The sequence below is a fragment of the Macrobrachium nipponense genome, chromosome 26 (genome assembly GCF_015104395.2).
Source record: "Macrobrachium nipponense isolate FS-2020 chromosome 26, ASM1510439v2, whole genome shotgun sequence".
Lineage (NCBI taxonomy): Eukaryota > Metazoa > Arthropoda > Malacostraca > Decapoda > Palaemonidae > Macrobrachium > Macrobrachium nipponense.
In genome coordinates this window covers 25,506,917-25,520,562 of record NC_087215.1, presented here as the reverse complement: position 1 = coordinate 25,520,562, position 13,646 = coordinate 25,506,917, and the positions used below count along the sequence as shown (strand labels likewise).

Genomic DNA, 13,646 nt, shown 5'->3' with positions numbered 1-13,646 from the left:
TGAGGCATGGCTAGATGGTGGTGATGATGATGAAGAGGAAGACGTTATTGTTTTTATATAGTAAAGCCCATTTTGATAAAAAAAAAAAAATAAAAAATACTTTTAATTATTTACCCAATTTGCAGTACATTGTATACTTCAGTATCATAGAAGCGAATGAAAATTATCATTTTCCGTATTTTCCTGCTCTCTTCTCTGCCTACAGCCAGTTATTCTAAATTCTCCTCTTCCTCCTCCTTCTGTGACTCCGGCAGGAATGAACGTCCCAAGCGACCTGAAGCCTCTGGTGTCGGAGCACTGGCTGCAGTACCCACCCCCTGACCCCGTGACCTGCGTCCTCCTCGGTGTTGCCATGACCTTTATGACGGTGGTGGCGGTAGTTGGCAACCTGACGGTAATCATCGTCTACTGCAGGTGAGGATCGTACATTTTTTTATGACCTTTGTGCAACACCCGGATGGGTGACCACCTGTGAATGCCAGTGAGTAGCGTGCTTGGTACACTAGTGACATTTCTGTTAGCGGAGGCAAGCGGAGAACTTTTCAGTTTGGTCTGTGCTTGGGTGGGTGGCCTTGTTGTCGGTGTGTTTGTGTGTATGAGTGTGCGTGCGAGAGAAAGTCCCAGATATATATATATATATATATATATATATATATATATATATATATATATATATATATATATATATATATATATATATATATATGTAATTATAATACCTATACGTATTACAATTCCGTAACAGTCAACCCTCCTCATCGGCCACACCACACACACACATATATTTATTTATATATGTTTGTGTGCATATATAAAATATAAAAACGTGTGTGTGTGTGTGTGTGCGTGTGGGGCCGAGGAGGAGGGTGACTGTTACTTAATTGTAGTATAGGTAGGCAGACCGAGCTGAAGCCAGGCTGTGCGTCTCTCTCCAAAAATATGAAAATGAGGTCGTTCTTTATGTAAATGAACTTTTCCCGGATTATTGACATAAAACCTAACCCCTAGTGAAGCGGAGCCACCTTTCGACGCCTCAAGAGGAATAATTAATTAAGCGGAGCCTCGTTGTTCTTGGGTATATGTCGCCTAAGCTTGTGGGAGGTTTTGTTCCTGCGTAAATAATAAGTCTCGGTTTTACCACAACTTTCCTTCCCTTCCTCATTCCTGTATTTTTCCTTTCTCTCTCTCTCTCTCTCTCTCTCTCTCTCTCTCTCTCTCTCTCTCTCTCTCTCTATTGTTAACCTGCGCTCTAAAAATAAACCTCCCATCAGTGTTACCTCCCTTCCCTTAATTTAGCCCCATCCAATCATTAAGAGAGACCCTCTCCACATTGTCGAGCTGCTTCAGCCAGCAGTAATGAGGTAGTTGGTAAAGATAGTATATATTCCGTTCTCTGTAACCCACTGCTGAAGCCCTATTCTATCTTCCTAGTTCCCAGTGTAGTAAAGCCCCAATTGAAAAGTATAACTTTTTCCAGTTCCCCATTGAGCATTACTCTCTTGTTGGCTTTCCAGTGTGGTAAAGCCCAATTGGAACGCAAATTTTCATCTTGAATGCTTTCCAGTGTGAAATTCCAGTAGGAATGCATTCTCTTGGGTCCCATTTTTTGTTCCAGTCCTCCTGTGTGGTCGAGTCCAGTTCAAGTTCGATTTTTGGTCTCTTTGGTTCAAGTCCTCGTTCAGTTTTCCGTGATGGAAAGCATATATCTTTATTTTTCCAGTTTTTTGGTCTGGTTAAGTCCAGCTCGAAGCTTGGGTCTCATATTCCAATTTCCGAGTGTGATAAAGTCTCGATTGAAAGCATATCTCTTTATTTATCAAGTTTTTCGGTCAGGTCACGTCCAGTTCGAAGGCTGGCCCTCCTGTTCCAGTTTCTCAGTGTAATAAAGTTTATTAAAGCTTATTAGAAAGTGTGCTATTAAGTTCCGGTTTCTCAGTGTAATAAAGTTACATTGGAAAGTATATATCTTTATATTTCTAGTTTCCCAGCTTATTAAAGTCCAGTTTGTGTGCTGTCGTTTTCCAAATCAAGTGTGACAAAGGCCACCGTGAAGCATCAGTTCCCTTTTTTCCTAGTTTTCCAGAGTAGTATTGTCCATTCGGAAACCATGCTCTCGTGTTCTGGCCTCCATGAGTATTATAACCCCCTAAAAAGCAATAATCTGTATTTTTAAAATTTTACAGTGGGTTAAAGTTAGTTAGTTGCTCTTGTAGTATTTACTGGTATAAAAAAGCTGCACCATAAAACACTTATCTTTATTTTCCCACTGGATTCCAGTTTGGTGAAGCCAAGGTGAAAAGCATGCTTTCGTGGTCCATTTTCCCAGTATTGTAAAGCTTCAGTGGCAATCAGCGAACTTTATTTTTCCAGTTTTCCAGCCTCTAAATGCGTCAAGGTTTATTTTTCCAACTTTTTAGTAGGATAAAGCTCCATCGGAAAGCATTCATCTTTTCAAGTTTTCCAGTGTGGTAAAGCTCCATCAAGAAAGTTTCAGCCCTTTTTTCTATAGTCCCAGAGTGGTAAAGCCAAGCTGGAAAGCAGCATCTTTTTTCCCAGTTCCCAGTCTGGTAAACAGCCACTGAAGCAGGGCAAAGGTACCTTTGAAAGCATTTTGAAAAGCATGTTTGTGGAGTGTCCCAGTTTCTCGTGTGGTAGATCCACTCGGGAGAGCAACTGTCTCTATTTTCCAGTATCCCAACCATGTGAAAACCAGTTAGAAAGCACCTCAGTGGCATGACTGGTATGGTCTTTGCCTTCCACCTCGGTGGCCGTGTGTTCGATTCTCGGGCATTCCACTGAGGGGTCAGAGATGTGTATTTCTGGTGATAGAAGTTCACTCTTGACATGGTTTAGAAGTCACGTAAAGACGTTGGTCCCGTTGCTGAATAACCACTTGTTCCATGCAACGCAAAAACACCTTACAAACAAACAAACAATCAAACAAAACACTTAGAAAGCTTGGTCAGGCGTTCCAGTTTTCATTCCTTTTACTGTACCTCCTTTCATATTCCCTTTCTTCCATCTTACTTTTCACCCTCTCCCAACAATTGTTTCATAGTGCATTTGCTTTGAGGTTTTCCTCCTGTTACACTTTCCTAACCTCCTTTACTCTCAATTTGCATTTTCAGCGCTGAATGACCTTGTAGGTCCCAGCGCTTGGCCTGTGGCTAAATTTTACATTCAATATTAAGCCCCAAAGACAAGCTGTAACTTCGTCTTTGTGGAAAGTTAGTGCCCACCTGGAAAGTTAGTGCCCACCTGGAAAGTTAGTGCCCACCTGGAAAGTTAGTACCCACCTGGAAAGTTAGTGCCCACCTGGAAAGTTAGTACCCACCTGGAAAGTTAGTGCCCACCTGGAAAGTTAGTACCCACCTGGAAAGTTAGTGCCCACCTGGGAAGTTAGTACCCACCTGGAAAGTTACTGCCCACCTGGGAAGTTAGTACCCACCTGGAAAGTTAGTGCCCACCTGGAAAGTTAGTGCCCACCTGGGAAGTTAGGGCCCTCCTGGAAAGTTAGTGCCCACCTGGAAAGTTAGTGCCCACCTGGGAAGTTAGTGCCCACCTGGAAAGCGCAACTTCATCTCTGGTTCCCATTGTGGTGGATAAGGGGTCTAGAGTAAGGGAACCCCTGACTTGAATGTCATCATTTTTCCAAAATGTGATATATTGCAAAATACAGATCCGGAAGCACGTTGAAATGATTCGGCTTAAACATCCACAAAGCAGTCCTTTGAACTTGTAACAGTCACATTCTCTCTTTATAACATTTCAAGATTGGTGGCCTTATAGATTTGCTTTTATAAAATTGTATAAGGCTTTCATGTATGCAGTTTAGCCTTCCATAACTAAATTGAGTTATCAGTAATATATATGAGGAAGGGATATTTAAGGATATCACAAGCTATATCTTGGGCGACAAAGGTTACAGACAGCAGTCGTCCAGTTGAAACTACTGGCATTCAGAATGGGTATACATTTATAATCGATGAATATTTTAGTTGACCCTGATGCTGCTGTCCTGGGAATAACGTCAATTATGTCACCCTCGCCTGTCTCCTGACTCGACTAGCAACGGTTTCTAAACCTTTTGCATGTGGGTCAAGTTATTTATTTATTTATTTATTCTTTTTTTTTTAGTGGGGGTTATAATTAGCTCACTCCGTGGGAGTCATATCATTCACGAGAGTAAAACATCAGTATCGTAAAAAAATAAACAGGTAGTTAATGCGCTGTAGTTTCTTCGGCGCAGGCGAGTTTTCTGTACAGCGTATAATGCTCTATATGACTGTCAGCTACGTCACAGGAAGCTCAGCCGCGGCCCATGAAATGTTCATCCACGGCCCGGTGGTGACCTGTGTTGTTGGCACCCATAGCAGTACCAGGCGCTCGATCATGGCTCAATTTAACCGTAAATAAAATAAAAACTACTGAGGCTAGAGGGCTGCAATTTGGTATGTTTGGCGATTGGAGTGCGGACGATCAACATACCAATTTGCAGCCCTCTAGCCTCAGTCGTTTTTAAGATCTGAGGGCGGACTGAGGAAGTGTGGACGGACAGACAAATAGCCATATCGAAAGTTTACTTTTAAAGAAAACTCAAGCGTTAGCGTAATTAGTAACTGCCATCCCGTAGTGGGGAAGAGCCGTCAGTGCACCTCATTCGGTGCAATGTAGGTATTACTTAAAGTTCATTGCAGCGTCCCTTCGGCCCCTAACTGCAACCCCTTTCATTCCTTTTACTGTACCTCCGTTCATATTCTCTTTCTTCCATCTTACTGTCCACCCTCTCCTAACAATTGTTTTATAGCGCTGAATGGCCTTGGTTGCCCCAGTGCTTGGCATAATGTCAAAAATCTATAAAAAAAAATGAGTAAATGTCGTTTCATAGCAACGCGAAGAGAATATGAAACAGCTGTCAAACGCTGGAATTTTATAGTATTTCATCGCGTTTGAGACATATTTTTGCTTCTATTCTCGTGTTACTTTTCCTAGAAGGATTTTTTTTTTGTTCCCAGAAAGTCGATGAAAGCATTAGAGAACTGCAGTTGATTGCTATTTACATGAAAAATCTCATGATTTTGTCTGCTTTACATTTCATCAGTATTAAGCTTTCGGCGATCGTATTCAGTATTGATCTGTTGTCTAATGAAGACTTTCAGTTAGGTTCTCTCTCTCTCTCTCTCTCTCTCTCTCTCTCTCTCTCTCTCTCTCTCTCTCTGGTTATAACAAAAAAAGTTTTATCTATTTATTTATTTATTTTTTAAGTATTTGATTTCCACTATTGAAGTGGTATTAAAATTAACGACTGAAGTTTAAAAAACGAATTCTTTTGATATTTCAATTTGATTCGCGGGCAGCTTTGAACTTCGGCAAATAGCGGTTAATAAAAATGTATGGACCTGGTCATTACATATATATATATATATATATATATATATATATATATATATATATATATATATATGTGTGTGTATGTGTGTGTGTGTGTGTGTGTGTGTGTGTGTGTGTGTGTGTGTGTGTGTATGTTCATTAAAAGGCTCCTACCAAGACCATCACTTCGGAGTGACCTATAATTTTATAGTTTTATAGTTTCGTGAATTTACCATTGACTAGGGGTCCCGTATTTCCCGGGGAGAATGAGACTTGACTGAACCTTTTGAAACCAGTTACATAGTTGTTGTGATGTAACTGCAAAGTGATATCGAGACAAGAAGAGCGGTTATCGTTCCAGGACAAATTGTCATCAGTGGGTCAGGGATAGCGTTTCATTATACTCGTGCACATAGCTGCTCTGTTTTAGGAGAAGTTGAAGCTTCAGCATATGTTTGGAAATCTGAGTTAAAATGTTCCTCCCTAGGAAGGTTTTGGTCAAAATCAGAAATTCAAGGGCCCTTTCTGAAGGGGTCATAACCCTTCTTTTTCATACCCCATCAATTTTTACAACGTTTGGAATTGACAGCTAGGATTACCAAATTTTTACCATAGACTCCCCTCCCCCCAGGAAGATTTTAGTTAAAATTCTAAATTCAAGGACAGTTTTTAAGGGGGGTCATAACTCCTCTCTTTCATACCCCCTCATATTTTACAAATTTTGGAGTTGACATCTAAGTAGAAGTGTTTCTATAGATACAAACAGGCTCTCCACAATATGGGGACCATAAGGGACCCCTCAGTAGTAAGGGGAGCAAAGTCCCCTTTGAGAAAGGGGGCCAAGGGTTTCCTTCAACATTAGGGGTGCAGGAGGCCTACGCCCTTGCAACTTACCAACTAGGGGAGAAAGAGGTCGTAGCCTACCTACCCCGATTTGATAACGAGAATTAGGCCACATAGGGTTGAAGATGGGCCTACTGCGTTCAAATTCGGCACCATGAGTTAATGTAAATGCCTACAAACACATTAGACTGAATATCAGAGTTTAACTATAGGCTGCTTTCTATCACGTGACGAAAACCTTTCCCGAGCAACCTGTTGCAACATGTATGCCCCTGCCGTCGGCCGGCGTTGCCTGACTGAGCCGGTCAGTGACGCAGTAGTATTTACTTTGGAAAAGTGTATGTCCAAGTCATTTAGAAGTGAATGAGGGGGTGCAGCTGCTATTAATACATAAGACGCTTCTTGTTAATAAGAAAACTGGGAGAAAATAATCTCTGTGACTTAATTTCCTCCTCCTTGTTCAGTGAAACTTTAATGAAAACTATAAAGATCTGTGGAGCTTCATCATTATAAAGAGCTGAATAGCAGATTTTTCTTTGTTAAGTAGGACATGTTCCAGAAGGTAAATAGAAAAATGAGAGAATAAACTCTTTTGTTCGTATTGAAACTTCCTGGACAATTTTAATTTCATTAGAAACTAATCAGTGATTTGGCTGTAAAAAAAACTGTAAATTTTTTTTTATGTTGGCAGCAGAAGTAATGATGGAATTATTTATTTTAATTTTACTAAAAACTGATTATATATATATATATATATATATATATATTATATATGTGTGTGTGTGTGTGTGTGTGTGTGTGTGTGTGTGTGTGTATGTATGTGTACACTACCAGTATAAATTTACATTCTCCTCAAGCTTTTAAATATATATATAATATATATATATATTATCCTATATATATATATATATATATATATATATTACACATATATATACATACACACACACACACAATACCAGAATAAAAGTACACTAATCTCATGCTTTCGTTGTCATTTCTTTCTGCTCATTTGACATGAATTAACATGGTATGTCTCATAACCAAGAGAGAGAGAGTCATTTTAATATTAAAAAAATGTTATATAGATGGGTAACAGACTTGTATCGTTATTAATTTATCTTCTTCGTTGTAAAATGTTAAAATCGATGGTGTTTCCGTTTGAGTCATATGACGTTGGTCTCTCGCACCTTAAATTGATTAATGAGTCGCTTCTGAGAGAGAGAGAGAGAGAGAGAGAAAGAGAGAGAAAGTGTGTCTTTGATATCCTACCATGTGGAGAATTAGTTTTTATGAATATTTTTCTCAGAGAGAGAGAGAGAGAGAGAGAGAGAGAGAGAGAGAGAGAGAGAGAGAGAGCGTAAGGCACAAGGTAGACTGCTGCCTTTATTAAATTTTTTATGCTTTGATATTTTGCCCAGTGAAAAATATGATTTCGCCTTGCATATTTCACGGAGAGAGAGAGAGAGAGAGAGAGAGAGAGAGAGAGAGAGAGAGAGAGAGAGAATAATAACTAATGGAGAATAGTTAAAGATTATTATTCATCACCTTAATATTGTTATTATCTCGTGCACATTATACCACCAAGACCCTACATAAAGCAGTAGTATCTTTATAGGCTTTTCAACTCCTCGTAGGGGGTGCACTGTAGGCATTATTGAAGGGTCTTTGCAGCGTCCCCTCGGCCCCAAGCTGCAACCCCTTTTCATTCCTTTTAGTGCTTCTCCGTTCATGTTCTCTTTCTTCCATCGTACTTTCCACCCTCACCTAACAATTGATTCATAGTGCAATTGCGAGGTTTCCCTCCTATTGTGCCGTTCGAATTTAGAGCTGAATGATCTCATAGGTCCCAGCGCTAGGCCTGTGGCCTAAATTCTACGTATATTCTGTTCTTTACATTTGAACTCAATTATATGCAATTACACTCTAATTGTTATAATCCTTAATTTGTTTTCTTTCTTTTTTTAACTACTCGTAATATTATTACTGTTATTACCATTATTTTATCAACATTATTACTGTTATTACCATTATTTTATCAACATTATTACTGTTATTACCATTATTTTGTTTACCATCTTTTATACTACTCCAGCAAGTGTGGATATTGCTGGTTAAAATTTTTTTTATCATGTTACCTTATGTATCTAGATTGTGTATGTTATTGTCTATTCTTTGTATATTCCATGTATATGGCCCTGAGCTGAAAATAAAACTTATTATTATCATTATTATTATTATTTATTTATTTATTTATTTTATCACAGTCCTCCAATTCGACTGGGTGTATTTATAGTGTGGGGTGTGTGGGGTTCCGGGTTGTATCCCGCCTCCTTAGGCGTCTATTACTTTTTTACTATGTGCGCTGTTTCCAGGAGCACACACTTTTGTATTAGTCCTGGAGCTACTTCAGCCTCCAGTTTTTCCAAATTCCTTTTCAGGGATCTTGGAATCGTGCCTGGTGTTCCAATGATTTTGGGTACAGTTTCCACTGACATATCCCTTCTTCTTCTTCTTCTTCTTCTTCTTCTTCTTCTTATTATTATTATTATTATTATTATTATTATTATTATTATTATTATTATTATTATTATTATTATTATAGCAGGAATCCACACTTGCTCGTAGGATAGTGGAACCTGTAAATTGATCCTCGCCTCCTAATTTTAACCCTCTGGGGGTGAAGGATGAATCCGTCAGGACAGTCTCTGCCCGTGACTCATATCGTAAGGTCCTTCTACGAGTAGTTGGTATATCCTTCCCGAGCATCCTTAGCAGCGTCTACTCAGTTTGTCTTGATTGACGTTCAAATTAAAGTTGGACGCATCTCCCAGTATCTTGCCGTCGCTTATCTCTGGCGCTTCGTCCGCCCTTTCCTCATCTTCCTATCTTCACATCGCCTCTTTGATGTGTGGTTTTTGATTAGGTGATTGTCTCTCTCTCTCTCTCTCTCTCTCTCTCTCTCTGATATGGTTGAAAATCGTCACAGGTAATTTGTAGTGATTTAGTCTTTGTTGAATATATATCTATATTGATATATATTATAATATAATTCTTCTATTATATATATATATATATTAATATATATGTGTGTATGTATGTATGTATGTATGTATGTATCATATATCCATATATAATATATATATATATATATATAATATATATATATATTATAATATATATGTATGTATGTATCATATATCCATATATAATACATACATATATATATATATATATATATATAATCATTCATTCCTACATATAGGTATATATATGTATGTTTATATATATACATATATATATAGTATGTGTGTGTGTGTGTGTGCGCGCTGATTCTTTTCCATTACAGCCTTGAAAACTGGTGGGTAGTAGGCCTGTAACTCTTCACGGACCTTACAACCTTGAGCACCCAACTTTTGCCTGATTCTATTTCCTTCAGATTTTTTGGTATTACAGTAGGTTGGCTTCTTACTACTCAGGTGAGAGCGACTGGGTTAAAATCTTAAGCCTTTGTTGGCTTAAGTAGTGAATAATGCCCTTGGTAATTCGTTGATTGTAGGGAGCGAAACTAGGATAGGAGAACATTAGGTTTGCAACCTTGCTCCAGAATACGAGCATCGTTTAGATGCGGTCTTTTCTGAGAGGAGAAGGTGATCACACACATTATATATATATATATATATATATATATATATATATATATATATATATATATATATATATATATATATATATATATTATATATCGGCAGGGAAATTTATGTCATTGCTCGCGATACCTCGAGGGCTTTTAAAAGCGTCTCTGGCATCAGCCAGAACTTTGTGCTCATGGTCTCAGCATCGTCAAGATTTATCTCAAGTTTCTCATCAGGGTGACCTATTTCTGGTGTTGTGGATGGCGTTGTATCCACCCCTTTCTCTGTGCATGGTGACGTCCTCCAGGGATTTGTTCTCACTCCTTTGAGTCCCTTCAGGCATCCTTTTAACTCTGACTAAGTCTTATGTAAGGTATCCGACTCAATCCCGTCCTACCCTCTTTGCCTTCCACTGACGCTCTATCAATCGTGACTGATGCCCTAAAATGGACAGGGATTGTATCTCTGAATGGGACAGACGAAATGTAATGAACTGTAACGATACTAAGATCAGTTTTTATCCCATCTCTCTCTGCCTCGTGCTGCTTCTACCTCGGCAATAATGCTTTTATTTTTTTTTTTTAATTAAATCACGATGGTGCCAGAGTTAATGGACTTGACGAGTAAGCAATCGTAAAACGAGTGATGTTTAGTTGTTTGTAACAGGAAACTAATGAGATGGCTTTGTCTGACGGTCTGCATATTTACTGTCCTACTTTTTTATTTCTCCTCGCCTCTTGTCCTCATTTCTCTGTCCCTCACTTTTTTCTGTCCTCACTTATTCTGTCCTCACTTATTCTGTCCTCACTTTTTTATTTTTCGTCCCTCAACTTTTTGTCCGTCATTCACTTATTCTGTCCTCAACTTTATTTCTTGTTCTTCACTTATTCTGTCCTCAACTTTTTCTGTTCCCTCAACTTTTATTCCCTGTCCGCACTTTTTCTGTGTCCTCATTTATTATTCTGTACCGATCCTCACACTTATGCTGTCCTCACTTTTTCTGTCCTCACTTTTTCTGTCCTCACTTATTCTGTCTTTACTTATTCTGTCCTCACTTTTTCTGTCCTCACTTTTTCTGTCCTCACTTTTTCTGTCTCACTTATTCTGTCCTCACTTTTTCTGTCCTCACTTTTCTGTCCTCAGCTGTCTTATTATTCTGTCCTTACTTATTCTGTTTTTTCTCACTTATTCTGTCCTCATTTTTTTCGTCCTCACTTTTATTCTGTCCTGCAACTTCCATTTCTGTCCTCACTTATTCTGTCCTACTTTTTACTTCTGTCTCACTTATTCTGTCCTCACTTTTTCTGTCCTCACTTTTATTCTGTCCTCACTTTTTCTGTCTTCACTTATTCTGTCTTTACTTATTCTGTCCTCACTTATTCTGTCCTCACTTTTTCTGTCCTCACTTATTCTGTCCTCACTTATTTCTGTCCTCACTTATTCTGTCTCACTGTCCTGTTCCTCACTTTTTTCTGTCTTTCTTTTACTTCCCTGTCTTTTTACTTATTCTGTCCTCACTTTTTCTGTCTTTACTTATTCTGTCCTCACTTTTTCTGTCTTTACTTATTCTGTCCTCACTTATTCTGTCCTCACTTTTTCTGTCTTTTACTTATTCTGCGTCTTTACTATTCGTCCATTCATATTCTGTCGACTTATCTGTCCTCACTTTTTCTGTCTTTACTTATTCTGTCCTCACTTATTCTGTCCTCACTTATTCTGTCCTCACTTTTTCTGTCCTCACTTATTCTGTCCTCACTTATTCTGTCTTTACTTATTCTGTCCTCACTTATTCTGTCTTTACTTATTCTGTCCTCACTTATTCTGTCCTCACTTTTTCTGTCTTTACTTATTCTGTCCTCACTTATTCTGTCCTCACTTATTCTGTCCTCACTTATTCTGTCCTCACTTTTCTGTCCTCACTTTTTCTGTCTTTACTTATTCTGTCCTCACTTATTCTGTCTCATTTTTCTGTTTCCTCACTTATTCTGTCCTCTTATTCTGTCTACTTATTCTTTTTCCTGCTTGACTTATCTCTCTACTTATTCTGTCCTCACTTTTTCTGTCCTCACTTTATTCTGTCCTCACTTATTCTGTCCTCACTTTTTCTGTCTTTACTTATTCTGTCCTCACTTTTTCTGTCTTTACTTATTCTGTCCTCACTTTTTCTGTCCTCACTTTTTCTGTCTTTACTTATTCTGTCCTCACTTATTCTGTCCTCACTTTTTCTGTCTTTACTTATTCTGTCCTCACTTTTTCTGTCCTCACTTTTTCTGTCTTTACTTATTCTGTCCTCACTTTTTCTGTCCTCACTTTTTCTGTCTTTACTTATTCTGTCCTCACTTTTTCTGTCTTTACTTATTCTGTCCTCACTTTTTCTGTCTTTACTTATTCTGTCCTCACTTTTTCTGTCCTCACGTTTTATTTTTCTGTCCTAAACATTTTTCTGTCCTCACTTATTCTGTCCTCACTTTTTCTGTCTTTACTTATTCTGTCCTCACTTTTTCTGTCCTCACTTATTCTGTCCTCACTTTTTCTGTCTTTACTTATTCTGTCCTCACTTTTTCTGTCCTCACTTATTCTGTCCTCACTTTTTCTGTCTTTACTTATTCTGTCCTCACTTTTTCTGTCCTCACTTTTTCTGTCTTTACTTATTCTGTCCTCACTTTTTCTGTCCTTTACTATTCTCTCCTTTTTTCCTCACTTGTTTTTTTCTGTCTTTACTTTTCTGTCTTTCACTATTCTGTCCTCACTTTTTCTGTCCTCCTTACTTATTCTGTCCCTTCACTTTTTCTGTCCTACTTATTCTGTCTCACTTCTGTCCTCCACTTTTTCTGTCTTTACTTTCTGTCCCGCTTTCACTTTTTCTGTCTTTACTTATTCTTTTTTCCTCAATTTTTTCGTCTTTCCTTATTCTTGTCCTTCACTTATTCTGTCCTCACTTTTTTCGTCCCCTTTCACGTATTTCTGTCTTTTCACTATTTTTCTGTCCTCACTTTTTCTGTCCTCACTTTTTCTGTCTTTACTTATTCTGTCCTCACTTATTCTGTCCTCACTTTTTCCTGTCCCTCACTCTGTCCTTTACTTCTTCCTGTCCTCACTTTTTCTGTCTTTACTTATTCTGTCCTCACTTTTTCTGTCTTTACTTATTCTGTCCTCACTTTCTTTGTCCTCACCTTTTCTTGTCCTCACTTTGTTCTGTCTTTACTTTTCTGCCGCCACTTTTTCTGTCCTCACTTTCTGTCTTTTAACTTAAATTCTGTCCTCACTTTTTATTCTCGTCCGCACATTTTTCATGTCTTTTACTTATTCTGTCCTCACTTTTATATCCTTGTCCTCACTTTTTCTGTCTTTCACTTTTCTGTCCTCACTTTTTCTTTGTCTTTACTTATTTCTGTCCTCACTTTTTATTCTGTCCTCCACTTTTTATCCTGTCCTTTACTTATCTTTTTCCCTGTCTTTATATTCTTTCCTACTTTTTCTATGTCCCTTTACTTATTCTTTTGTCCTCCACTTTTCTGTCCGCTCACTTTTTCTGTCCTCACTTTTTCTGTCCTTTCACTTATTCTGCTCCTCACTTTTCTGTACCCTTGCACTTTCTGCCCTCCCTTTTTCCTTTTTGTCCCTTTATTTTTCTGTCCCCTTTTCACTTACTTCTGTCCCTCACTTCTTTCTGTCCTCACTTTTTATTCTGTCTTTAACTTTTTTCTGTTCAGCCTTCACTTATTCTGGTCCTCACTTAATTCTGTCCTCAACTTTTTTCTGTCATTTACTTTTTCTGTCCTCACTTTTTCTGTCCTC

At 38.3% G+C, this 13,646-nt stretch overlaps 1 protein-coding gene across 8 annotated transcripts in view; it reads left to right on the top strand.

Annotated features, from left to right (window-relative positions):
- LOC135200075 (opsin, ultraviolet-sensitive-like) overlaps positions 1-13,646 on the top strand; it is a 194,312-nt gene that overhangs the window by 100,159 nt on the left and 80,507 nt on the right. For all 8 annotated transcript variants that reach the window (XM_064228364.1, XM_064228363.1, XM_064228370.1 and 5 more), the window contains exon 3: positions 255-414. In XM_064228364.1, the coding sequence (XP_064084434.1) occupies positions 255-414 (160 nt within the window). The remainder of the gene's footprint in view (positions 1-254; positions 415-13,646) is intronic.